The sequence below is a fragment of the Stegastes partitus genome, unplaced genomic scaffold (genome assembly GCF_000690725.1).
Source record: "Stegastes partitus isolate 25-593 unplaced genomic scaffold, Stegastes_partitus-1.0.2 Scaffold93, whole genome shotgun sequence".
Classification (NCBI taxonomy): domain Eukaryota; kingdom Metazoa; phylum Chordata; class Actinopteri; family Pomacentridae; genus Stegastes; species Stegastes partitus.
In genome coordinates, this window is record NW_007577824.1 from 327,689 (window position 1) to 352,973 (window position 25,285).

A 25,285-nucleotide genomic window follows, 5' to 3' on the forward strand; every position below is an offset into this window, starting at 1 on the left:
TCACTCCCATATTGATATGTTGGTTATAGAAGTATATTCAGTGTACTGTATGAGAACATTATTTCATATAAACACGTCCACGGTTTCATAGATCACTTTTATATTCACATGTCCACTTTATCACTAGATCACCGTCATATTGACACCCACTATAATAGTACATCACTTTCGTTTGTCACAAATCCACTGTGTCATAGAAAAAACTTTTTTTTTTCAGCTGATATGTGTGCACTGTGTTGTTGATGTTGCTATCGTGTCTGTCAGTCTGCATCATTTTCAAATCATTTTCATGTTGACCCGCCTTGGGCCACTTGTTTCTGACACCTCTGCTGCTGCCCCGTTGGACTTACGAGGGACGTACTCAATATCAAAGTTGCTCTTATGACGTCCTTTCCCTCGGCTCCAGGCAAACAGAAGCAGGAAGCAGAAGATGACCACACCTAGGAAGGACAGGCAGCCCATGGCTGTAGATATAATGATAGTTTTAATGTCAATGGGGACTGTCATGTTGTACAATACCGTCCCATTCCCCCATGTGCTGTTGGAGTCTGTCAGATAGTTTGAGCTCCTGTTGCTATAGTGGGATCTGTCCCCAATGCCCAGACTCTTCACAGCTAAAGAGGCCGACAGGCTAGCGTTGCCAGCAGGGTTACTGGCAATACACAAGTACACCCCGCTGTCATGCAGCTCCGCTGCCTTGATCTCCAGGGTACCATCTGGTTGGACCTCCACCCTACCGCTGCTCTTGGCTGTGATGTAGCGTCTGTGAGGTGTAATCCAGACCACAGAGGGCCGAGGCGCTCCCTCCGCCATGCAGCTCAGACGGGCAGGCTGACCCTCATCAGCCATCAGCAGCTGTGTCGTGTTAGGTCCAATCCGCGGTTTCGTGCAGGTCATGTACCTGGAGACTAACGGTTCCTTGAGGTCACGAAGCGGTTTCCCCAGGAGGTGCTCAGGTGCGCTGCACTCAGGCTGGACGTCCAGAATCTGCAGAGAGGGGGGCTTGTGGCTATTAAGCAGCCAAAGCAATCTGCAGTCGCACACTAATGGGTTTCCACCCAGACACAGTCTCAGCAGGCTGTCTGGGGAGGCAAACACTCCCCTCTCCAGAGAGTCCAGGCGGTTCTGTGACACATCCAGTAGCTGTAAAGATTTGAGGCCCACAAAAGCAAAAGGCTCTATAGAAACCAGCTGAGCCCCCTGAAGGCGGAGCTCCAGTAGGTGAGGGAGTTGGCCCAGCTCTCCCTGGTGGATGTGCTGGATGCGGCAGTAGGACAGGTTGAGGTGTGTGAGGTAGGGCAGGTTGCGCAGTGCTGTGCCGGGGAAGGCAGACAGGTTGGTGTTGGTTATGAACAGCGTTGTGAGGTTGAGGCCATGCAGTGAGAGGGGAGGCAGTGTGTCCAGCCAGGGCCAGAAATCAATCTCTAGATGGCGGAGACGAGATAGCCTCTTAAAAGAGAAAGGCTTAAGAAAACTGATGCTCAGGTAGCGCATGCGCAGCTCCACCAAACTATGCAGATGAGCCAGAGCATCAGTAGGGACCACGGTCAGATTAGAACGTTCCAGGGTCAGACTTTGAAGGCCAAGTAATCCTGTAAAGGCCCGCTGAGAGATGAAAACCAGTTCGTTATCACCCACCTCCAGGGATGTCAACCTGCGCAGATCTTGGAAGGCATGGTCCAGAAGAACCACCAGGCGATTGTGGCTGAGATCAAGGCGGGTTAGGTTGGTCAGGCCTGACAACACACCAGCAGGAACCAGCTGAAGCAGATTACTGCGGAAGTTGAGGGAGCGGAGAGCAAGCTGAGAACGAAACGATCCGGGCTCCACCACGCTGATGAGGTTGTCGCTGAGATCCAGGTCCTCGAGCTGCTGGAAGGAAGAGAAGTTGTCCGGCGTGATGATGCGTAGCTTGTTCTTGCTGAGGTCCAGGACGCGGGTCTCTATGGGGATGCCTTCGGGGATGCTGGGCAGCCGCTTGCGGTGGCAACTGACCGACTTGCTTTGGGCGGAGCACTCGCATCGGGCGGGGCAGCTCAGAGCCGAGCTGGCCAGGAGAAGCAGCAAGGCCCCGCCCAGGAAGAGGTGGCAGTGGTGCGGGGCTGGGTGTCGCATGTCTCTTTTACCCACGTTGCCCTCTGTCATGGCACGGCTTCTCGTCCATACAGAGCACCATCACGAACAAGTCCTGCAAGGCACAAAACACGGAGAAGAAACGTGTTAAAATACTCCTCACCGAACTGTCTGCTTCCTCCTCCTGTCTTCTTACATTCTCAACCTTTTACACTTTAAACTGCGGAGCCTTTTCCCATTAATGAAGTGTCCTTTTTTTTTCCCTGGCAAGGTGGATATGATGGAATTAAATTCACAGCGGGGCGAGACACAGCGAGAAATAGAAATATCAGCTGCAGAAAAATGTTCATCACTGTGTTAGCACAAAAGGTTGCAGGCTAACTGGAGATGTTTTATGAGGATGGAAGATGTTTCAGCCCGATGGCGAGGAATGACCCTCGTTAGAGAGCAGCGAGGCTAAGCGCCTGTGTGGATTTGTTGGTGCTGCATGTGCGCCAGTGTTAGTTTTGCTTCATACGTAGATAATGCTGTGTGGAAGAGGGGGGTAGGGAGGATGGAATATGTGGCGAGTATTCCAACTAAAACACAAACTAAATAGGAAATGAAATGACAGCTTGTGTTTGCTTCTATAATTGAACCCACAAGAGTTTATAGCCGCGCCTGCCAGCACGCATAACCCCACCAGGATGAACAGAAACAAATATATATGACTTCTTAATAAGTGATCAACACAATGAGTCATCTCACTGGCTTTTTAGCATCGAACACACTGTGTTTCTATATTTATCACACTGTATTCTTCTGTATTATTTCGAGTCGTCCCTCTCGGTGTGTTCTCTGAGGTTTAACATGAAACATCATAAAGATTTTGTGTTTTCTTTTATACTTAGACATCACTTTTGGTTTCTTCTGTTCTTTATATTCCACATATGATTTTTTTTTCTCAGCGGCATCTCATGTTGACTCCATGTGACTTTGTTTGCACGTTACTTTGCGGCAGCTCCTTATGCAGATCTCTACAGCAAACATATTCACACCTCATGGTAATATTAAGTGTATCGCCATGGCAGCACTATCTGATTTGCATGACAGTACACCTGTGCTATCTATATATATATAGATATATAAATAATACGAGGTAATTAGCCAGTAAAACATACAGCGCCTGTGAGACTAATTTGGTCATTTACTTCTGTTTCTGTAATTTCTCGGATGTTTTTTTTTTTTCGCCAAGTGAAATGTGACTCCAATTTCCAGCCACCGCACAGGGAGAAGGGTTTGTCGAGGAAGAAGAGATAACGATAGGGTAATGAGGAGCCGGATGCAGAGTTCAACTGTAAAACATTACGGTCTCTGAGAGCCGAGGCTCTCCACAGCTCGGAAAGACACAGACCTTGACAGAAAAACACCTTCCAGCAGCCACAGGTTGTTGAATTGACAGATGGCTATGTAGACAGAGAGGCTGACCATAATTGCCTCATTACCAGTAGTATCTGCATTCTGCTCATGGCTATCTTTGCCAATTAGGTGTGCAAAACGTAAAACACATCTGTGAGCGGTGGAAATTTGAGAGCGTCATAAAGGCAAAGAAAAATGTAGGAAATATGAAAGCTGTCTTTAAAAAGCTTTTTCACTGCTTGAAGAGCTCGTAAAGCGGAAAAAAAAAAATAAAAAACCCTGCCAAGGTAAGCAGATGATGAGCACACAGACAGACACATACCTTACTTTGATAGTGAAGTGAGTGACATTCAGAAAATAGCTGAGATGAGGCAGAAGGAGCCGTGCACACTCACTCCTTCTCTTTCCCACAGCGCTCACCCCTCCGCCCGGCTCATCAGCTGCACCGCTCGCATCTCCATATCTCTGCCTTTCTTTTCCCCTCTTCTTTCCTATCGCGGCTTTATCTCTCCGTCCTCCTATTCGCACATCTTCCACCTAACTCCTTTTTCTCTCTCCTCAGTCCTCCCTGGCCTGGCAAAAGCCCCAGTCCGTTCATCAGTGCCTGCAGGCTGGGTTTTTATCGATCGCAGCGCAGACACATCAGATGCCAGGAATGTAGCCTTTAACAAAGAGCAGGCCGTTGCCACAGCAACTACAAACCCTTACTCCCATCCGCTCTGTGTAGTCTGCCAATCAAATTAATGAAAAAAGGAAGGAATACAGCGAAGAGGGTGACTTTTTTTTTTTTTTTTTTCATATTCATTTAGTGCTCGCGTTGAGGCAACATACAAATTGAATACATTCCTAGAAATTCAGTTTCATTGGTGCAGCCGAGCCCAGGTTAAGGTGTTTCCGAGCTGTCACTCCCAACGCCGTGCTATTTGTCGACCTGTCTTGTTGGCCATCCATCTGGTGCTCTGGTAACTATCCGTGTCTCTCTACCTTATTATCCATCCACAAGCCTGCCTCTGTCTTTGTGTATTTATCAGTCTGCGTTTACCCGTCAGCAGCTCTTCCTCCCTGCCTCTCTGTTTAATAATTACAGTCCAGTTGTCTCTTGCTGCAGTGGGGAACTGGTCTGGTGATGTGTCGGGGAGTTGTGTGTCAGGCGGCGCGCCGTCTTGCCTCGGCTCTGCTCAAGGAGTTGTTGCGCACACGAAAACACCAAGACCGCCGCCTCCTAAGTTATTTAAGTTTATATCAGAAAAACCACATGATAAAATGTTTTATACTGGAGCACCTTGTTGTTGTTGTTGGGGTTTTTTTTTTCTCTCTCCACGGTTTAAAAGGTAAAACAAGTTCAGCTGTGGAGAATTTGGTGCATTTTCGAGCTGAAACCCGTCTCAAATCAAAGCCGACACATTCACTGCATCTTATCATAACTCAAAATCTGTCCAGATCTACGTCTCACAACACAGACACTGATGAAATAAAGATGACTCTCCCCAGTCTCTAAACCACGTCCTTGGATTAAAATACTATTTCAGCACTTGTACAAGTGCATAACCTTGAAAAATGATGTAGCTTTGATTCTCCTGAAGACCAGCAGTCTGTTTGATGTCCCAATCCATATCTGACATTCTGAGTCCACTGTCCTCCAACTACCAACTTAGGCTGCATTTTTGAGTTATTTGACTCTAAGACATGTTTCATCTCCACAGAATGACTGAATGGACAATAGATGAGGCTTCACAGTATGTCATATACTGTGATCCTTCCAGTATGTAGCTGTTTAAAGCCAATTTTCATGTTTAAATATCCAACAAAACAGAAGCAAATCCCTGATCTGTTTCACATACTGTAGCAGCACTAAATCACAACTTCAAACTGTGGCACATTTAAGTGAATTACGCGAGGTCGTTTGCTGAAACAATGGTGGATTCCGCGGCTTCTACGTCGCTGTGTATTGAGCAGCACCTGGTTAGAATTAGCCACAGATTAACCAGCGCGTTTTCACGACTTCTTTGTTTTCTCAGCAAAAAGCTTTTCAGACTCTCTGGCAATGACAGGTGGTGGAAGGCAGATGGGGGGGGAAAAAAATCACTTCCAACATGTTAAAGAGTTAGAGGAAGCCGCTGGGTTCAGGGGAAATGTGCTTCCAAATTCAGGAAACACAAGTAATTCTCCAAAGACTGTATTTGTACTCCGAGGTTCATTGGTTTGCCAGCAATTAAACTTGACGTCTAACGGTGCGCTCGCAGATATTTAAAAGAGTGACGATTATGACCTTTTAAACCAATGCTTTTAAATGAAAGAAGAAGTTATGTGTGATACAAAAGGAGTCGCTGGTAGTCTGGAGCTCACAGGTTGTTATCGCCCAACGCTGCAGTTCCCTCCAACTGCTTCATGTCACGAGAGAGGAAAAGATAATGAAGCGTTAGGGTGTTAACGTCACTGACAAACTCAAGATGGCAGCCGTCAGTCTACAGGGCTTCTCTCTGTCTTAATACACACCAGCAAAGAAAAGATGTGTTCAAATAATATACTACCCATCAGGCCAACTGTTCCTACAAATATTATTAATGGCTACTATGAAGGGGTGTGTTATGAACAAATCATGATAATGTTGAGCGATGGTTGTTTCACCGCAGAGTGAGAGTTCAATATTTCACCATTTGTATGAAATTCCTGCCGTGAGACATCCATTTGCTCGCTTCATTACTGTTTAGTTTCATTTACAAGTGGTAAAAGAGATAATTACAGTAACGCAGCATGAGAAGCGCTTTAGCATCTTTCAGCTCCTTGTTTTAAATTTATATTGAAAACTTTAGCTGCTAAGTATTTTGCAAAGAACAATTAGCTGGTGAACAGTAGAAGCAGCGTGAGGAGTTGATGCAGCCCAAAACAGAGCTTCAACAAGAGGCCATGAGGGCGTCGTACGCTTCCTCACAGATGCACACACTCAGTTGTTGGGAATATTAATGGCATTCTGAAAAATTTATGAGCAATTCACATATTTGGGATTTAAACTCTACAAAAATTTTTATAGAATGTTATCTGACTATAGTATATACTAAGGCTGCACACCGTACGATGATGAAATTTACATCCCTTCAACCCAGAGGGACAGAAACAAATCTTTATATGATTGCTAGTCTTGATTTGGGACTGCTGAGAAAACTAGTAAGTGTTAGCTCGCTCATTAGCTACATCAAGTTTTATCTCTTTAAACCCTGGACTTTTAAAAAAAAAATTCCAACTAAAAAACATATCCAGAATTCAGTCAGTAACAGCTCCACGGCTATAATACCAAACAAATGGTGCCTCATAGCTAGAAGATACACCTAGGACACCTGGGATCCTCCTACATGGAGTTTGCATGTTCTCCCCGTGCAGCGTGGGTTCTCTGTGGGTTCTCCGGCTTCCTCCCAAACAGTCCAAAAACATGTTGAGGTTAATTGGTGATTCTAAATTGTCTGTAGGTGTGAATGTGAGTGTGCTTGGTTGTCTGTCTCTAAGTGTGGCCCTGTGATAGACTGGTGACCTGTCCAGAGTGTCCCCTGCCTTCACCCTAAGTCAGCTGGAATAGACTCCAGCCCCCCATGACCCTAGTGAGGGTTAAGCGGTGTATAGATGATGGATGGATGGATGGTCTCATTGAATTAGAGACACTAGGGAGAATTTTAAAATACAAGTTTCAACAAGAAACAACAGGTTTCCTTATCCTTAACATGAGGCCAGAGTGAGATGTGAAAAAGCTTCCCCTCTAAAACTACATTAGTTCAAGTCTGTAAACACTAGTCAGGAACCCTTACAGGAACCGCCTCTAGTTGGCCCTTCCTGCTTCTCTGCCTCCATTACAGCGTAGGATCAGGCAGCTCTGACTGTGACCTTAACTCCTAGTGCGGGAAAACAACAAGTCATAGTTACGCAACCTCAGTCCAGTTCTATGAGCACAGAGGAAATACAACAACGGATATTTTGCTCATATTATCTTAACCTATAAGATGAGTTCGATGTTATAGAGGAGCAGACTGATCAAGAATAAAAGTTTCTTTCCAATTTTAACCAATGAGCATTTGTCTTTTTAACCAATCAGCATCGAGATCAGCACAGATGTTTTTTTCAGGGACACTCAGAACTACCTACCCTGGAGTGGGTACTATTTTCTCCCCTTAAACCAACCGTAAAAGAGGTTCTACAGGGGTTGTACTTGCAAGTGGAACGCACACAAAGGTTGGAGTCGCCCTATTACAGCATGTGAGCTCCTACTGAGTCTACTGATGTTATTGAACCAGTTCTAAAATGATCCTCTGCTGCACTTGATGCAGCAGAAATGAAACACAACAATGCCACCTCCATTTTCGTCACAGTGGTACCAGACGGCCTCTTTGTTGAATGTTCCACGCTTGGCAACCTTCTAAAAATGGTGGCAGGTTGCGCTTTAATAACAGCCTGCTGTTGGTACAAGAAACTCTGGGGTGGAAAGAGTTATCCGCAAGAGTGACCAAAATGTTTTAAGAAAGCGAGAAGTAATCTGCCTGTCAGTGGTATATGATGCTACACTTTAGAAGTATGGATCTGAGAGTCTGACCCAGACTGACCCGGGTGGCACATATACAGAACTGTACCGACCGTCTCGTCGCTCTCTCTTCAAGCTCGGCCGTATTTTTAGAAACACTCGGAGCCATCCATGTCGCGGGCAAGACGGAAAACATACAGGATCCCGCAGAATTCTGGGTAAATGGTAATGGTGAGGGGGGTCATTGAGAAGGGCAGCCCACAGGGTTGAGCGTTTTGGGATTTGGTTCTGAATTGGATTAGAGTCACAGTGAAACTGTAGAAAATCTGACAGCCGAAAAGGAGCTGTAGGGTGATGCATGAGTCACTGTGAGAGGGAGAGGAGGCAAAATAAGAGAGAGGAGCAGAAGATAAAGCATGAAGAAATGAGGAAAGCCGCGCTTACCAGATTAGATAAAAAAGCCGTGTTTTCTTTAGGTGACCGTGATTTCTAATGTGATTTTAAGCGAGTAAAGCTTGAGAAACTGATTACGGCTCTTCCAGGAGATCTCAGTAATACTTGGGCAAAGCTCGGCGCACATGTTGATTTTAATCTGTGGGCCGATCTGTCAACACGAGCACCATTAAATCCCTGTTCATTATCACACCACTTACCAAATCTGTGGCCTCTGACAGGCCATTTGACAGGAGCAGAGCAAATGCATTTTAAGGCTGAGAAGGACTTAATTGGACTGTAGCAGCGCACTTTGAAAACTACTCTAAATTACACTATTGATAGCCACAAATAATTTATGAATTAATAATAAATGAATTTTGCCCTTAGGTGTGCAGTAAATCAGTGCTTTGTGTTGTATTTTTTTGTGAAAAGCACCATTTGCAGGACGGCAACTTTGGGCTAATGTTGTTAGCTCAGTTAATCCAATATGTGCGGTTAGAGGTATCTATATAATATTAAAAACAGATTTGTGGTCACGGTGCATAATAATCTCCACTATAAATCCTTCCTCCTCTTCCCACAGGCGTGCAAACGTGAGGATCTGAATTCATTTGCGTGGCTGCAATTATTTAGCACACAGCTCCTTGGAAAGAAGCCATCATTATCATTATTATGTTTCCTCCTTCTAACAACATCTACAAAAGGACTTTAAAGCACATTTTACACTTGTTTGCTTGTTTGAAGAAAAGCCTGCGTTTCCTTTTATTTCTATTTTCCTTCTCAATTTTCATTTTCATTTGTCACTTTGGATCAGAGGAGTCATAAGAAGTTAACAGTATTCATTCATTCGTCCTATTGTTTTCCCTTTAAATATTAAACACAGGCCTGACGGTTCTGCTTTGCTCATTTCCAGATATAACAGTGGCATGAATAATGGAATTATTTCACATGAGAGAGTTCACATGTAGGCGGTTATTGTCGCAGTGTGAGCATGTAACATACTCTGCATGATAATTGACCTGAAAGGACATGTCGTTAGACCGATCATCCCTTTTCGCATCCGTGTGTTGATGCGCAAACAAACGTGCGTGCAAATTGTGTTTACTACATCTCCATGCAAACACAGAGAGCAACTTTGTTGTGAAACACTGAATTAACAAATCACCAGGGATTCGTAACCTAGTCAACCAATGGCAAAAAAAACAGCTTCTCGGTTCTTTTTTTTTTTTTTGTGTGCATACTATTAGCCGTAGAGGGAGAGAAGCAGAGGAGCTACAGGACTTTAAAGCTTACAGACAGTTGAGATGTGGATTGTGCAAAAGCACCAGAAAGGCATCCCTAATTCTTTCTGCCTTCAGTGTAGCCAGAGCTCAGTTTAATGATAATTCACTGTGTACTCTCCACAAATACTAACAAGCCAGATGCATTTTCTATTCTGGGAATTGTGGCACTTTGCACACCCACTGACCACCCTGCAGAGTGCAAAATGTCAGCGGAGTTTTCAGGATGCTGTTGGGATTCGGAAGTTGAACCGTGTTCTTCTCGGCTAATTAGAGCTTGTGCATTCAAACTCTGCCAATTAAACAGCTCCTTTCTGCACCACTGACCATGTTTCCTCTGAAGCGGTGGCTTGTTGAGCCATCAACAGCGTATCCTGTCTTCCACCATGTGGCTTGTTGTACGTCTGCTGTGCTGCAGGCTCACAAGGGATGTTGCTTTACCCTGCAGTCTCTGGATTTAGAAAAGTCCAGTTAATACTTAGTCAGTGTTTGCTCATACTGATAGACACAGGGAGGGGCTGTGCAGTGCAGAAGCACTACAGGCTTCAGAACTGAAACAAAGAGGAAAAACACTGACGCGCTCTGTAACACAGCCTCCATTGTGAGCATGAATAATGCGAACATGATGTTCCTCCGCCAGCTGGATGAGCCATGTATGACGCTCAAATGTCTTGTCAAGCTAAAATGTTAACATTTAAATTTGACTCTCAATTGCACAAAACACTGTCACAAACCGGCTCCAGGAATTTAAATGAATAAAACAAAAACAACCAGTTGAGGAAAACAGCGACGCTCCGAGCAGTTTGAAAGTAAAATAAGGCAGCACGAATGGAAGATAGACTGACAGCAGATGAGCCAGATTTTACAGCCTGGAATGGTCCGGTGAACTGAATCATCTGATGACCATTCAGTTAACTACTGAGGTTGGTGAGGACCGTTTCCAAGACAGTGGGGGAGGTGTCACAGGACTATGCAGTATAATTTATTCTATAAATTTTCTCCAGTTAATCACACGACTTCCTTTATTCATCACACTCTTTGTATTTTATGTTTTTTATCTGAATAGTGAAGGTGTAGAATGTAACATTATGCTGGTTGAAAATGATAAAGGAGGTTGTAATTTGGAGCTGTACCTCATGGCGGTACTGTTGTCTCACTGCTACAACACAAAACCCAGACACAATGATAGATAAGTGTGTCTGTTTGGCTTTTTATTGCTTTAACATGAGGGTGCAGCATCCAAGCCAGGAGATGTTAAAACTCTGAACCCTCCCAGAAAAGGAAAGAAGTGTCACAACTTCCACAAGCTGACAGATTATCTTTCTTTTTTTTTTTAGTTCGTCTATAACCACTTCAGCTGATACACAACCATGACAATGTTGAAGATGCCTTATGTGTGTGTCCCTGTGTACGATGTATGAACCTGAAATACATCAATGTGCACTGAGAAATTCATTTATTCAAACATTTATAAATAACAGAAGCTAATGTATAGCTGACATAATCATATGTGTAATAGTTTTTTATAAGCAGCCCATGCCTTTGAGGATAGACCTCTTTCAGATATGTGCCTCGTTACAACATACGATTGGGATTTTACATGCTAGTGTCATGTTTGAGCCACTTTAACGTGACATTTCCTCCTGACTTTTAACACAGCACATGCCAGAATGAAATGTCATCAGATTAAGATAAAGGTTGCAGCAACACAAAGTTAGAGGAGAAGAGACTAAACACATGTTGTGAGTGTAAGATCATCGTAAAAAGAAAGAAAAAAAGAGACAAATTTTAAGGTTGCACATGGAGCATATGGATGAAAGTAAATGAAATAAAATGAGATCGGTTTTATGCCCCACATCTTTACTAATTTGATCTTTTTGCTTTTGTAGAAAAAGACACACTGAAAGTCTGCTGCACATTAACTGTCCAGGTAATGGTAGAAAACATTAACAACCAACTAATGGACATAGTGAAGTGAATCCTAGACTTACATTTATCAGGGGAACAGTCAGATGTTTTGTTCAACACATAAAAATGACATTTTAAATATTTTAGCACAGCAGATATAAAGACTGACCTACAAGATAAATAACTCATAATTAGTAAATAACTAATATTTGATGGGATTCACGATTGCAAAAAAAGAGGACCAAACAGGTCATTCATTAGGGCTTCAACAGCAAAACATATTTAAAAATTCATTGTTGATGCAACCTTGGAGAGAACCAAAGACACGCACCACGTACCAAATAATGCACAAGCATTGCAGCTCTTTACACTGTAGTCCTGTCATGTTTGAATAAAGTCAGATCTAACATTGATGTAACAGACACTTGTGGCGACATGACAAAAAGCATTTACGATTTGCTCCTGAAGAATTTTAGAGCTCGTCTTTGACTCAGTAATTAACAGTTGTACCTGTACGATACAGAAAAGAGCTTTATCTGATCATAAATAAGCCATTAAGGTTGCTCTTTGAATGTAAAGGAATCGTTTTGTTACTGATGCTCTGCAGCCTTCAAAAAAGTCCATTAGGATCCTTTCTCATTAATTAATGGACTAGTTAAATAGCTAATCTATTAGCTGCTTGCCAAGCGACTCCACTTAAAATCGCTTTTGAAACGTTAGCATGTGGACGTTAAGTCTGCAGATAACCGTACTGTAAAGTGTGCATTAATATTCATACTACATTGTGCTTTGGTCTTTATTCCACTTTATATTCTACCTCGGTGCTGTTGTCACAGAAGGACAGTCACACAGTAATCATACTGTGAGAAATGATTGCTTGAAAAGATGCCATTGCTTCATTTCAATGGCTGCTTAGGTTTCCAACAAAAGGAATAATCAGATTTTCCACGGTGTGTCGGCTGGCATTACATTCCTACCTACCTTGGCAAGTGTTTGGTAGAATAACAGATTTTTCTCACCCTCTCCCTCTCTCTTGTTGTTGCTTATAAATCAGAGTGTTACTTGAAGGACACTCGCCATATTAGGTTTCCATCTAATTTTAGTCTCGGGAGGTAGAACTCATCCATTTTTCATGGTATATGTATACCACCACTGATTCATAGGGCTCTTCCTCATTCACCAAAATGAGATTTGTCTTAGCACATTACACCAGTTTGTTCCTGCCCTCATTCTCATAATCGCATCTTCTGCAAACAAGTTCTGTGTAATGTGTTTCAAAACTGCATTACCGGTTTGTTCCAACTTTCAGCAGTTTGCCGGAGCGCCATCCGAGGCTTATTGCAGCTGGGGTAAGGGTTGGGATTATTGTCTGGTAAGCTTGTGTGAAATCCCAACAACCATATTAAAAACGCCAAAATAGCTCCCATACAGCACAAGGTTTTTACTCAGCATCATCACGCACTGCCACATATGCTTTCAAAGGAAGAAGGAAGTCCGGCGGCTACCTTCAAAACTTGCGATTTCAGTTGGCGCCAAACCCTGATGACAGAGGTGCTGCTACTTTTAAAAGGTCAAGTGTTAACTTACATCTATTCCTTACCTCTATAAATAAAGTGGGGAAAAGGAGCCTCCCGTTGTTAGACGCTCTCTTGTTGTCAACATCTTTATGTTTGCCACAAAACTCATGGGAGGCATTTGTACTGTCCTAGTAGGGGCCTGTTGCAATTATATGGTGCCCGTATCGATCCCAAGTATTGATTTAAGTCCGTCCTTGATTTTAAGATTCAACAGATGCTTCTCTGGATTTCAGAGGAAATGAGGACAATGGAAACTACTCTCATTTGAAAACAGCAAGGAACCTCATAAATAAGGCATTTTTATTTACTTTAAGAAGTGAAACATAAATAAGTAACTACGCCTCGGCTCTGCTGTGTTCATAAGAACTGAAGCTTTGATAAGGGTCAATAAGAACATCTCCACGCAACAGCCTTCTTTTAGTGATCACTGTAACGCAATTTAAACCGGTGAGTTAAGCCGACAGTATCAATTCAGTGAAATAATATTTAGAATTTAGTGTGTGCTGAATATTTGATGAAACATCAATATCACTGTTCTGTCAGTCTGTTAAAAATGAAGCTGGAGATTAGCCCATAAAGCTCACTAATTAACATGGTGTGTCTTATTTAGGTAATTATGGGAGAATATGTGATGGATTATTTTAGTGGATGATGACTCAGCCGAGGCGCCAGCAAGTAGCTGCTCCCGATCGAGAAATAACCCCACACAAAAACCCCAAGTGATATAATAAATGGACATTTTTTTACACTACTCACATAACCTTTGGGGGGAAAAGTACATTATCTCATTGCCCAGAATGTCAAATGATTCTTTTATTTTGTCTTTTTCTACCATGTAACAACCTCCAGGGCTGAAAAACGAAGCCAATGTGGCAATACTGCCAAAATCTGCACTTCCTCAAATAGCCACTTGAGGCTGGTTCCAAAAGGGAGTCAATCCCTATTGGCTTCCATGTCAAAATGCCCAATTTTACAGAGGAAATAAACATGTTAACAGCCTGGCTTTGGTCTCCATAGATAATTACCCTGTTCCTGACAACTAAATGGGGGTGAGTTTTAATACAACTCACCAGTTGTTTTTTTTTAAGTTAGCCTTTTTTGTCTTTATTGGATAGGACAGTCGAGACTGACAGGAAAGTGGGGGAGAAGATTGGGGGAAGGACTTGCAGGAAAGGACTGTAGCCCCTGTACATGGGTCACCAGCTCAACCAGTTGACCTATCGCGGTGCCTCACAACTCACCAGTTTAAATTGCATTTAAGTCCTTATGGTCGTTGTTCAAACCCCTAAAATCTTCTCTCTGTCTATCAAAGTTTTAAGTTTATGGGCGACCCAGTAGCTCAACAGGTTATCGGGCGACCCAGACCCAGACCATGGGTTCAAATCCAGCATGGGACCATTTATTGCCTTTCCCAATTCCTCTCCCCACTTCCCTGTCTTCCGCTCTCTACTATCCTGTCAAATAAAGCTGTAAGGCAAAAAAAAAAAAAATGTTCATATTTATGAGTTTCCTTTCATGTCTTTAAATGGCTTACACGTAGTCTAGTTCTATACTGCTGTCTCCTATAGAAGGTGCAGGTCTGTGAAGTTTCCACCTCCACCTCCACCCAGCCCTTCCTGCCACCTCACTATTAAACTACTCCACGATGGCAAGTTGAAATATCTGAATATTCAGTCCCACATGTTGGAACCAGAAACTGACTAAGAATAATGATAAGGAAAGCACAAAGTTGACAGGATTGCTTCCTCAGGGTTGTGATGTATGAAACCTCAGAAGTCCCAGTCATTGGTACACTGCAGTTTCAAGGCAGAAATGGTCAGCCATGGTGTTGCCTGCTTATTCCGCTCGTGATGATTGGTAACACCATATGGACATGTAAACAAGGTAAAAACTTGATTTTCACCAGAGGGGGTCTTTACGGCTTCAAGTTGTGCATAACTAAGGGAGTGACAGGTGGGTGCTGTCCACGGCCCTGAGACATTTGCATGGCCTCGACTCCACTCGCGCTTCACCTCCTTGCTCGTTTTTGGATCAGCCGGTTGACGGATTCGGTAAGTGATAAGTGGAGCCACCACACTGAGCTACAAAACTGCACAGGGAACCTACGGGTGGCATCATGGAGGATTTCTACACCTTCAGTGGTTTCCACCTGCAAGCTCTCAGATACTTTGAGACCCTTTTCTGGCATATCTTTCAGGCTCATTCACTCCCACATTAAGGGCTCTCATTCAGTCAGAAAAGGAGGTTAATTGTGTGAATGACAAGCCCACACTTTACAATACTGTATCAGAGTGCTAGTAATTGCATGATTAACTTGTGCATTTTGACAATAACATCTAAACTGATTGCGAGATTTAAAAATAGCGTCTAACTCCTACTTTCTGCCAGCGATCACATCACTAACTCTAAGTGACTGCGCACGCAATTTCCATTATTTCCTGTTAAAAATAAATGATTTCAACTGTCAGAAGACATTAGCTGTATTTACATTAGGTGTCTGAAACCAAAGCGAGATGCTCCTGCCAGCCGAATAATTAGCTTTGGAAAAACTCTCATTTCCGATTAGCTGCCAAAGGCTTTGTGATTATAATATGCTCTCATTCCCAATTTTTATTTATTTATTTATTTATTTATTTTTTGTCTGAGAACTCACACTCCCCTCATTCCCTGGAAAGTCTCCTCCACTTAGAAACTATGTCAGCATGGGACCTGATATTTTCTCTGTATTCAGCTCCACATATCTAAGAAGTAATTTTCCCTGTTAGCAATTATTAATAACAGGAACGTGATGAAAGCCTCGAACGCTGGGTGGATCTCGGGAGCAGCGAGTTTATCAGACAGATGTTTGAACTCAGGCGGACGTTTAGTTGCAAAGCCACAGCGTGTTCTCACTGGCTTCAGATCAGTTTATATTTAGGCTGAGAGAAGTGAACTGCAGCAGCAGCATCAGTTGCATCCAAGGCTTCTTTCAGTAAATGCGCTCTAATTGAGAAAAGATGGACTTCTAGAGGTAGAATGAAAAATAGACGTTGACAAGGCTGTTTGAGTTCAGTTTTAAAATCTAAATTGAGCTAATCACACAATCATGATCTTAAATATCGTATATCTGAAAACTGACTTCGTTTCTCCGATAGAAAAAAACAAATTTCAAATATGCAGTTGTTCATTCGAAAAACTTCTCCCACTGGATCCTAGATTCCCACTGAAACGGCATCCTTCAGATGATCTCTGTTTGCCTGAGGAACACAATATCTTCTGCTGTCAATCATGACATGAATAAATTCCTGGCTTCGACTCAAAAGATATTTAGAACAAAATACACAGCAAGGCGGTAAATATTGGCAGTGTTGATATCAGTGTGTACTGGAAGCATGAACTTGCTCCCAGACCTTCCAATCATTTTTCCTAGAGAGCCGTTTAGTCTGCGTCATCTCTTTTTACATCAGACCCTCCATGAGGGATTAGGCGGTCCTCACTGGCACTGAATAACGCGGGAGGATTAGCACTTTCGCCTGTCACCAAATCAGTCTGACGGATTAGCAATCACCGCCGTCACTCCCGAGAATTCACTGCGGCCCCAAACGAATTCAAGTCAGCGTGTGTGACAGCCAAGGTGACATTGGAGTGAAGGGGAAAGACTCATTTTCGTCAACCGGTTCTGACAGATCTGACACCGCGCAGTGCGTGGACAATGTTAATGTAACAGGCATTTAGTGGGAGTCGTTCAGCGGCAGCATGAGCATCAGCAGTTAGGTGGGCTTACAAACTGTTGAGCTTCATCAGTTGCTCACATATAGAAGAGTTAAATATTCACACTTTTAAGGGAAAACACAAGATCCATCGTTGGTGGGATTTTAACATTTTCCAAACTTCCAAATGTTGCTGTAATGCCGTATTTTCAACAGCTCTACGTGTTTTAAAAGATCACCAACAAGGTGAAGTGGGCAACTGGCCCGAGGCTTAAGACTTCTCTGGAGTCCAAAAAAAACGCAGCTTCACTTCTTTGTATGCACCGGGAGTAACTGTAAGTTTGCTAAAAGATGATATCTACCGATGTGGGTCCTGCAATATTAGTTCCTTCTTCTTACTTGAATCGAACTAACTCCTTCGAAGGAGGTTAAAATGGAGCAAGAGATGGACAGACAGATTGGCGCAGTAGAAAAACAAGCGATGTTCCAGACCATTATAGTGAAGAGGAGGATAAGCCAGAAGGCAAAGATGTTGATTCACCAGTCGATCTGAGTTCCTCTGGGTAGTGACTGAAAGCATGAGACTGTAGATTGAAGCGGCTCAGCCTCAGCGATGGAGTGAGGAGACTGGACTTCCAGAGGGAGCTGCCAGTAGAGTCTCTGCTCCTTCTCATTGAAAGGAGGCAGCTGAGGTGGTCTGGGCATGTGATTAGGATGCCTCCTGGGTAAAGTTTTTTTCCCAGGTTTTCCAGTCACGTATAACGGGAACAAGACCCTTAGGTGGATCCAGAATTCACTGCAGGGATTAGCTAGCTCATCCGACCTATGAACACCTAAGGATCCCCCAGGAGGAAGTGGAAAATGTTCCTCGGGCAATGGACGTCCGGAATGCCCCGTTGAGCCTGCCGACGCTGGATCAAAACTGACTGACGTACAGTAATTTTTATCCATCATCACAGAAGAGTTCTTTGGTTTCACTATTTCTTTGTTCGCTGTACTTGATGGAGGTATTCTGTTAAATCATTAATGCACAGGTACGTAGACGCTACAGTACCCGTGAGTTTTGACAGCTGTTGCCATGGAGACGAAGCCAGTCAAAGGCATGAATCAGAGCTGTGGCGAAGTCAGAATGCTTTGTTGTCGCAGTTGTAAAGAAAACGTGGTACATACATTCTGGCAAAGAAAAAAAAGTAAAAGAATTGTAAAAATATTTCTTTTTTTTCAACCGCGTAAGACAATTCTAAACATCGACAGATTTTCAGCCTTGTACATTTGACTTTTTATCAAAGACGCAGACTATTTTTTTAATGTGGCTGCTAATCGATGAAGCCAATTCAAGCCTTAGAAGCACTCGCAGTGTCAGTCAACATCGTCTACATCGACTTTACAACTCGTTAAATGGCTTTAAATGAGACTGTGAGTTAAAGTCGACTGTTTGCTTCAACCAATGTGCTTGATAGACAGTTTAACTGCATCTGAAACCCAGCGCTTTAAATACCTTTTCGACATCAAAACTGGGGCAATGCATCCTATAGTTTCTTGAACAAACCAAGAATCCAACAAATGTCTCTTTTAACATGTTTCTTGGAAGAAAAAAAAATCACTGCATGTTGCCTAATTTTGCTCCAACTAACAAAACTATTTAAAATACACATGGATTTCTCGTGAGATCAGGTTCCTTAGAATTGCTGCAGTTAATACTTGCCAGCAGGAACAATCGAAGACTTAATTTCCCTAATGTATCTGTTCTTTAGGTGAAGCTGCTCCTGCAATAAAGGCACTGGCTGCTGGATGCTGTTTGCGGATTTGCAACCACAATAGTGACAGAGGCCCGAGGCTCCCTGTGACTGAGAGAAGCTGTGATTTGTTTACGCCGGAATGTGGATCCACAGACTTAATGTATAAGCATGAAATTAGTCCTAGTGTGTGCGTTTGCGTGTGCGTGACCTTACTGGATGCTTTCATGGGATATTACCTGCCTTTTGCACCTGCCGCAGTAATTGGCTGCCTGCAAACGTAGCCAGACACCGGCAAATGTGAACCCTTGTGGGAATGGAGCAGTTAAATGTTCGCTAGAAGCGCTGGAAACCCAGGCTAACTCATTGTCACATGCATAAATATTCCAAAACACTATGCACAGTCTGATATCTACTTGAAAGCCTTGTGACTAAGCGGGAAGGACATTTTTCAGCTGCGGCACAATGGTTAGACTTGGCTTGAAGGAGGGGTGCTTTGGAGAGGATTTCTGTTATATGTTTAAACAGTGTTTCCCCTCATGCAGTCATCTAAACGCCCTGGTATCCTAAAAAGCAAAAAAAAAAAAAACCCCAAGGGGAAGCTAGTTAAAAAAGACCATCCAGTTGAGAAAGTAGCACAGACAATCATTTAGCTCGACTCCTTTTTGGCAGGGGGAAGCCATGCATTTCTGTCCCTGTACAGAGTCTGGGTACGTGCAGTTGCTAAGCCGCCCCGGCATTATGAATCTTACAAATTGTACCATTCAGGAAAAAAAAAAACAGCATATGCCAGAAAATCAATACAAAGAAGCTGTGGACAAAGGGGCCTCTGTAGCAAAGCCCATGTCTTACACAGGATGGAGGACTACTGGTGGCACGCATCCATTAGTGCCTCATCTATTTTCTATCAATGAAACACATAGGAGCAGAGTAAATAGTGGCAGCTGCTCCAGCAACCACAGACATTTTTCTACTATTATTTCAAATCTTAACACAACGGAATCCTGTTTTTCTTCATTTCCAAGGCCCCAATTTATATCACAGCCAAGGCGATGTAGTTTGTCTTTTTCCTTTATTAGATTATGCTTTTGGTTTATGTTTTAGAATTTTAAAAAAAGGGTCATGGACTCCCATTTTTGTTCCTAAGACACGTCGTATTAGCACACCCTGTACCGAATAGCAAACCAATTGAATACCCTTGCAATTATAAAAGAAAGCCGCACCACGGAAATAACTTCAATGGTTTTGCTTCAAACATGCTAGAGATGAGCAGCAGTTTTGCAAATTATCGTCCAAGCGTGGCTCAGTGATTGAGCTCATGTCCATAAAGAAAAGCTGAGTGCACTTAGCACATGTCTTGGCAACCTGAGTGCAGCCTGCTAGTCCCCCCAGCTTTAGTGATCCATTAACACTGAGAAGTGGCCGGAAACATTACAACCACTTAGTTCAAAGAAACAGTATTCATACTTTTCAGAGCGCTATCAGCAACAAATTGCCTAATTAATTTTCTTCAACCTTTTGTAGCTCAACAAGCCACATCTGACTCAGTGGGTTTGGCATTGGTTATTATGCAGCTTTTACAAATGGACGTAGATCATTAATAGCAGACGGAACGTTTCAGCGTCCCTCGGAATTAAACATGACGGTCCAGAAATCACACAGGAGGAGGAGGAGGAGGAGGAGAAAACACATTGCAGTGCAGCAGGAACTGAGTTGAGACTTGACGCTAACTTTTAGCTCCCTCTGATTTTCGGTTGAATGATTTTATCTCTGGGAGAAGTCAAAAGGCATTCTGGGAAATGAACAAAGAACTTACTTAGGGCATGAAATATAAAGCGGACAAGCCAGTAACAGAAAATGGGCAAAAGAAATCGGGAAATTACAACAATGTGTCACAAATGGAGTCCCTTTACATACTTAACAACAGATTAATGAGATGCTGGGCAATGCTGCGGATGTCTCAGGTGAGATCCCATGGTTCTCTTGTGAGAATACTGACTTGAGGAAAATGTGAGTGAAGAAGCAGAATTCTACTTAAGTGAAATACCACAGTAATCAGTCTGCCTTTAATGAATCCCTCGGTGAGGTTCTGAGCACACTGTGTCTCCAAAGAAAGAAGAAAAGGTCCTGTTACAAAACCCAAAGTGCTCCTCGGTTCGTGAGGCTGCTGGAATCGGCAGACAGTCGAATCAAGTCATTTAAAGCGGGTGAAGGACCTTCGTACTGTGTTGAAAGCTTCATTTTAAAATAACACCTGTTAAGATTATAATCAAACTATAGATTGTATTTAAAAAACTAGAGGCAGCATCTAGATCTAAAAAGTAAAGCCAATGTGTAACTTCCCTAAAACTGCATTTATTTCTAACAGCCAGTAGGGGGCGACTGTAAAAACAAGTCAGACATCATGAAGTCTATGAGAATATGGCTCTAAATCTTGCTTGATTTGTGACTTCAGTAAACATTTTCCAAATGAGTTTATGGTTTCAGTTTGTGGTTTGAAGCCTTGAAGAAAGTAGCATGATGTTCATATTGTAAATTATGGTCCAAGTTAGTGTTAAAAAGACGATAAAGCAGGGCATATTTAAAGGCGGGGCTACTTTATGATGGACAGGTTGCACTGTGTCGTTGTTGATGTCCTTGAAATCTCCAGTCTGATCCAACGATTGTGCGTTATGTCCGGTTTTGAAAGGCCAACATGAGACCTGAAAGCAGCTACCCGCAAAAGTATGGGTGATGTCAAGGTTGCTGCATCCACCTTTTACATTCGGTCTATGTGTCAAACCAAAATTTGGATATTCTCTATTTACACTCTTCATTTACTTCTATATGTAGTAGTTTACATGGTCGGCTGTAGAGTCCACCTTACTGCATTTACATAATACTGGAGATTCACAGGAAATATTACAACCATTCTGAAGACAAGAGCTGCTTAATACGGCGTAGAATTCTCCCCTCCAGAGACTGATAAATGTGTAATTGTGAGCCGAACTCTGGGGACACTATTATTAGGATATTCATCATTACCACCAGTAACTGCAGGTGTCGCTAAATCCCCTAGAAATTAAATCTTGAGGATTAAATAGAAATGCACTGAAATCACTTAATTACCTAAAAACCATGGCAAAGTATTAAGCACAGCCATGTGTATCCTATTACCTCTATTTAAAAAAACAAAAGACACAGCAAAGTGATATATTTGGTGAAATAAAAAGGAATGAGAAACTCTGTGAACACAAACACCTGAAATAATTAACACTGCGGTTTCAGTTAAGGAGATAAAGTTGGCTGGATCGCGCTGCAATTAAAATGTGTTAAGATGTACAAAAAACTGCATCTAATCACATGTTTTCTGTGAGGTTTCCACACACACACCTCAGCACACGCTCCAGTCCGCCTGCAATTATCACAACTTTTACGCCTCATGTCAAATAGTATGACACAGTTCTCCTCTTAGCACCTGAGTTTGAGTTGTGATTGCTTTAATTCATCAACTCCTTTAACAAGTGGAAAGTATTCACGGTTTTAAAAAGTACACTAAGTTTTTTTTTTTTTTTAACAGCACTATTCCTCAGAAAGATGTTTGTAACATTCAAGTCACATTTCTCTGTTTGCACTCTGCTTGACTCCAGAGTTTGCTGAACTGTGAGCCGTCTCTCTCTATGAGAAGACGACGGCGGCCTGCTAACAGTGTGTGAAATAAGGGACAGTCCTCTACTGCAGTGGATCCATTTCCAACACTGCTATGCTATAATTAATCCCCAAAGCAGCTGACAAACATGGCGGGAAGGAATGCTTGCACATTGTAAAAGATTAGGAAATTGCAACAAAGTCGGGATGTTCTCTCGTCAAATTGTCACCGTCCCAGCAGCAGCTCTGTGTTCCCTCAGCCGCTCCAAAGTGTAACATTCAGATAGCTCCGGAATATTTGTTCTGCAGAACCGTGTCGTTCACCAGACACTCTGTGCTCCTCCACAATTACACAGCGAAATGCTTGGATTTATTCCAGCGTGTTCGCCAGCTGGATTGCAAGAATCTTGCAGTATTACAGCAAAAAAAAAAAAGCACTTATATTGGCAAACAAGCATAAACAATAAATTACTCTGAATTCAGAAGGCTGCCTTAAAGCTGCGCGCAGTCAGGTGTTGATGTATAAACCAGACGTGTTATCAGTCTGCATCTCAACGTGGGGTTTTCACATGCAGTCTGCAAAGCTCACATTCTAACATTCTACTGGTGTGTGTTTACACCATTTTTTTTGCATTATTTCTCTGAACCCAGAGTTCAAAGTAAAAAAGAAACTATAAAATCTGAAAGCATCATCAGATTTGTAACTCTCCAGTGGTCCTTAAACTAATAATTATGTATGACTTTGGGTTCAGTCAGAAAAATAAATCACATCTAAGCTTCAAATCTTGATATTTCATCAAAATCACTTTATTCTGTGTTACATTCACATAAATGCAACAAATACATTGTTTACACCAGATAAAAAATAAATACAAATTCTGCAGTCCTCTGTGTAACCAGGAAACCTTTAATGACTCAGCTGTGACCTACAGTCACATCACAACAAATCAGGGACTTCATCTATAGCATAGAGCCTCCATATTTACATATACTGTTAAAACCAGAAGTTTACATACATGGTATGAAAAGACACAACTTTTTTTTCTCACTATCTGACATTAATGTGACTAAACTTTTCCTGCTTCAGGTCAGTTAGGATTACAAAAATTATTTCTATTTGCGAAACGCCAGAATAATGAGAGAGAGAATTGTTTTGAGATTTTTTTTATTACTTTCATCAAAGTCAGGCGTTTACATACATTTCCTTACTATTTGGTAGCGTTGCCTTTAAACTGTATGACTTGGGTCAAACCTTCTGGGTTTCCTTCCACAAGCTTCTAACAATAGATAGAATTCTGGCCCATTCCTCCTGACAGAACCAGTATAACTGGGTCAGGTTTGCTGGCCGTCTTGCTCCACACCCCTTTTCAGCTCTGCCCACAAGTTTTTTACAGGATTGAGATCAGGGCTTTGTGATGTCCACTCCACAACATTGACTTTGTTGTCCTGAAGTCTCTTTGTAACTAATCTGGCGGTATGTTTTGGGTCACTGTCCATCTGGAAGACCCATTTGTGTCCAAGCTTGAACTTCCTGGCTGATGTCTTGAGATGTTGTTTCAATATTTCCTCATAATGTTCTTTCCTCATGATGCCATCTATTTTTTGAAGTGCACCAGTCCCTCCTGCAGCAACACACCCCCTCAACATGATGCTGCCACCCCCGTGCTTCACAGTTGGGATGGTGTTCTCAGGATTGTAAATTTCCTCCTTTTTCCTCCAAATGTAAAGATGGTCATTATGACCAAACAGTTCAGTTTTAGTTTCATCAGACCACTGGACATGTCTCCAGAACAAAGGTCTTTGTCCCTGTGTGCATTTGCAAACTATAATCTGGCTTTTTTATGTTACTTTTGGAGTAATGTCTTCTTCCTCTCTGAGTAGCCTTTCAGCCCATGTCAGTACAGGACTGTGGATAATGACACTGTCTTACCAGCTTCAGCAGCATCTTCACAAGGTCTTTTGCTTTTGTTCTGGGGTTGATTCACACATTTCCACCAAAACACTTCATCTCTGGGACGCAGAACTCGTCTCCCTCCTGAGCTGTATGATGGCTGGACATTCCCATGGTGTTTCTACTTGCGTATAATTGTTTGAACTGATGAACGTGGAACCTTCAGACATCTGGAAATTGTACCCAATGATGAACCAGACTTGTGGAGGTCCACAGTTCTCTTCCTGATATCTTGACTTGTTTCTTTAGATTTTCCATGTTGTCACAAAAGGAAGCAGAGTGTTTGAGGTGTGCCTTAAAATACATCCACCGGCGTGCCAAGTGTTATCAGTTAACCTATCAGAAGCTTCCACACCATGACATTATCATCTGGGCTTTGCCAAATAGTTTGAAGGCATAGTAACCTTAGTGTATGTAAACTTCTGACTTTGAAGAAAGTAATATAAAAATATTTTTAACAATATCTCTGTCCTTATTCTGGAATTTAGCAAAGAGAAATAATTTTGATATTCCTAGCTGATCTGAAACAGGCAACGTTTAGTCTGATTTAATGTCAAATAGTGAGGAAAGAAAAAGGTTTTATGTCTTTGTATACAGTGTATGGAAAGTTTTGGTTTCAACAGGTAACCGCTGTGGACACTTCCGAGGTTCGAGTGTTTTTTTCTTGTAAAATAAAGAAATTCATCTTTCTTTTATTGCTTTTTAAAAAAACGATTCATGGCAATATAACTTCGTAAATCTACACAAAAGGCACATTTGAGCTTTGGTTAGTGCAGGATTCATTAGTGGAAAATGAGTCAACAGTGAATAAAAATGTGACAGGAGCCAAAAAAACCAGCTAGAAACCGTTTGAGGATTCATTAGATTATTCATTGTTTCTGAGCCAAATTCAAATAAGTTCAGCTGCTTGGTTTTAGCTCACCTTAGTTCTAGCAATCGAACACTAATTTACAATCATTACTTTGTTTGCAAAAGGTGATTTTGCAGATGAAGTCATGAAAAGCAAAAATTATTTCTCTTATTTCTACTCGGAACATTTGTGCTTGAATTTGTCAACTAGTAAAGATCATTTTAGTTCCAGTATTTCTTGTGATTACTAATCTGATT

At 42.3% G+C, this 25,285-nt stretch overlaps 1 protein-coding gene across 1 annotated transcript in view; it reads right to left on the reverse strand.

Annotated features, from left to right (window-relative positions):
• Positions 1-276: 276 nt before the first annotated feature.
• lingo2b (leucine rich repeat and Ig domain containing 2b) overlaps positions 277-25,285 on the reverse strand; it is a 37,506-nt gene continuing 12,497 nt past the window's right edge. The window contains exon 2 of the mRNA XM_008277257.1: positions 277-2,188. Within this exon, the coding sequence (XP_008275479.1) occupies positions 277-2,145 (1,869 nt within the window). The 5' untranslated portion in view covers positions 2,146-2,188. The remainder of the gene's footprint in view (positions 2,189-25,285) is intronic.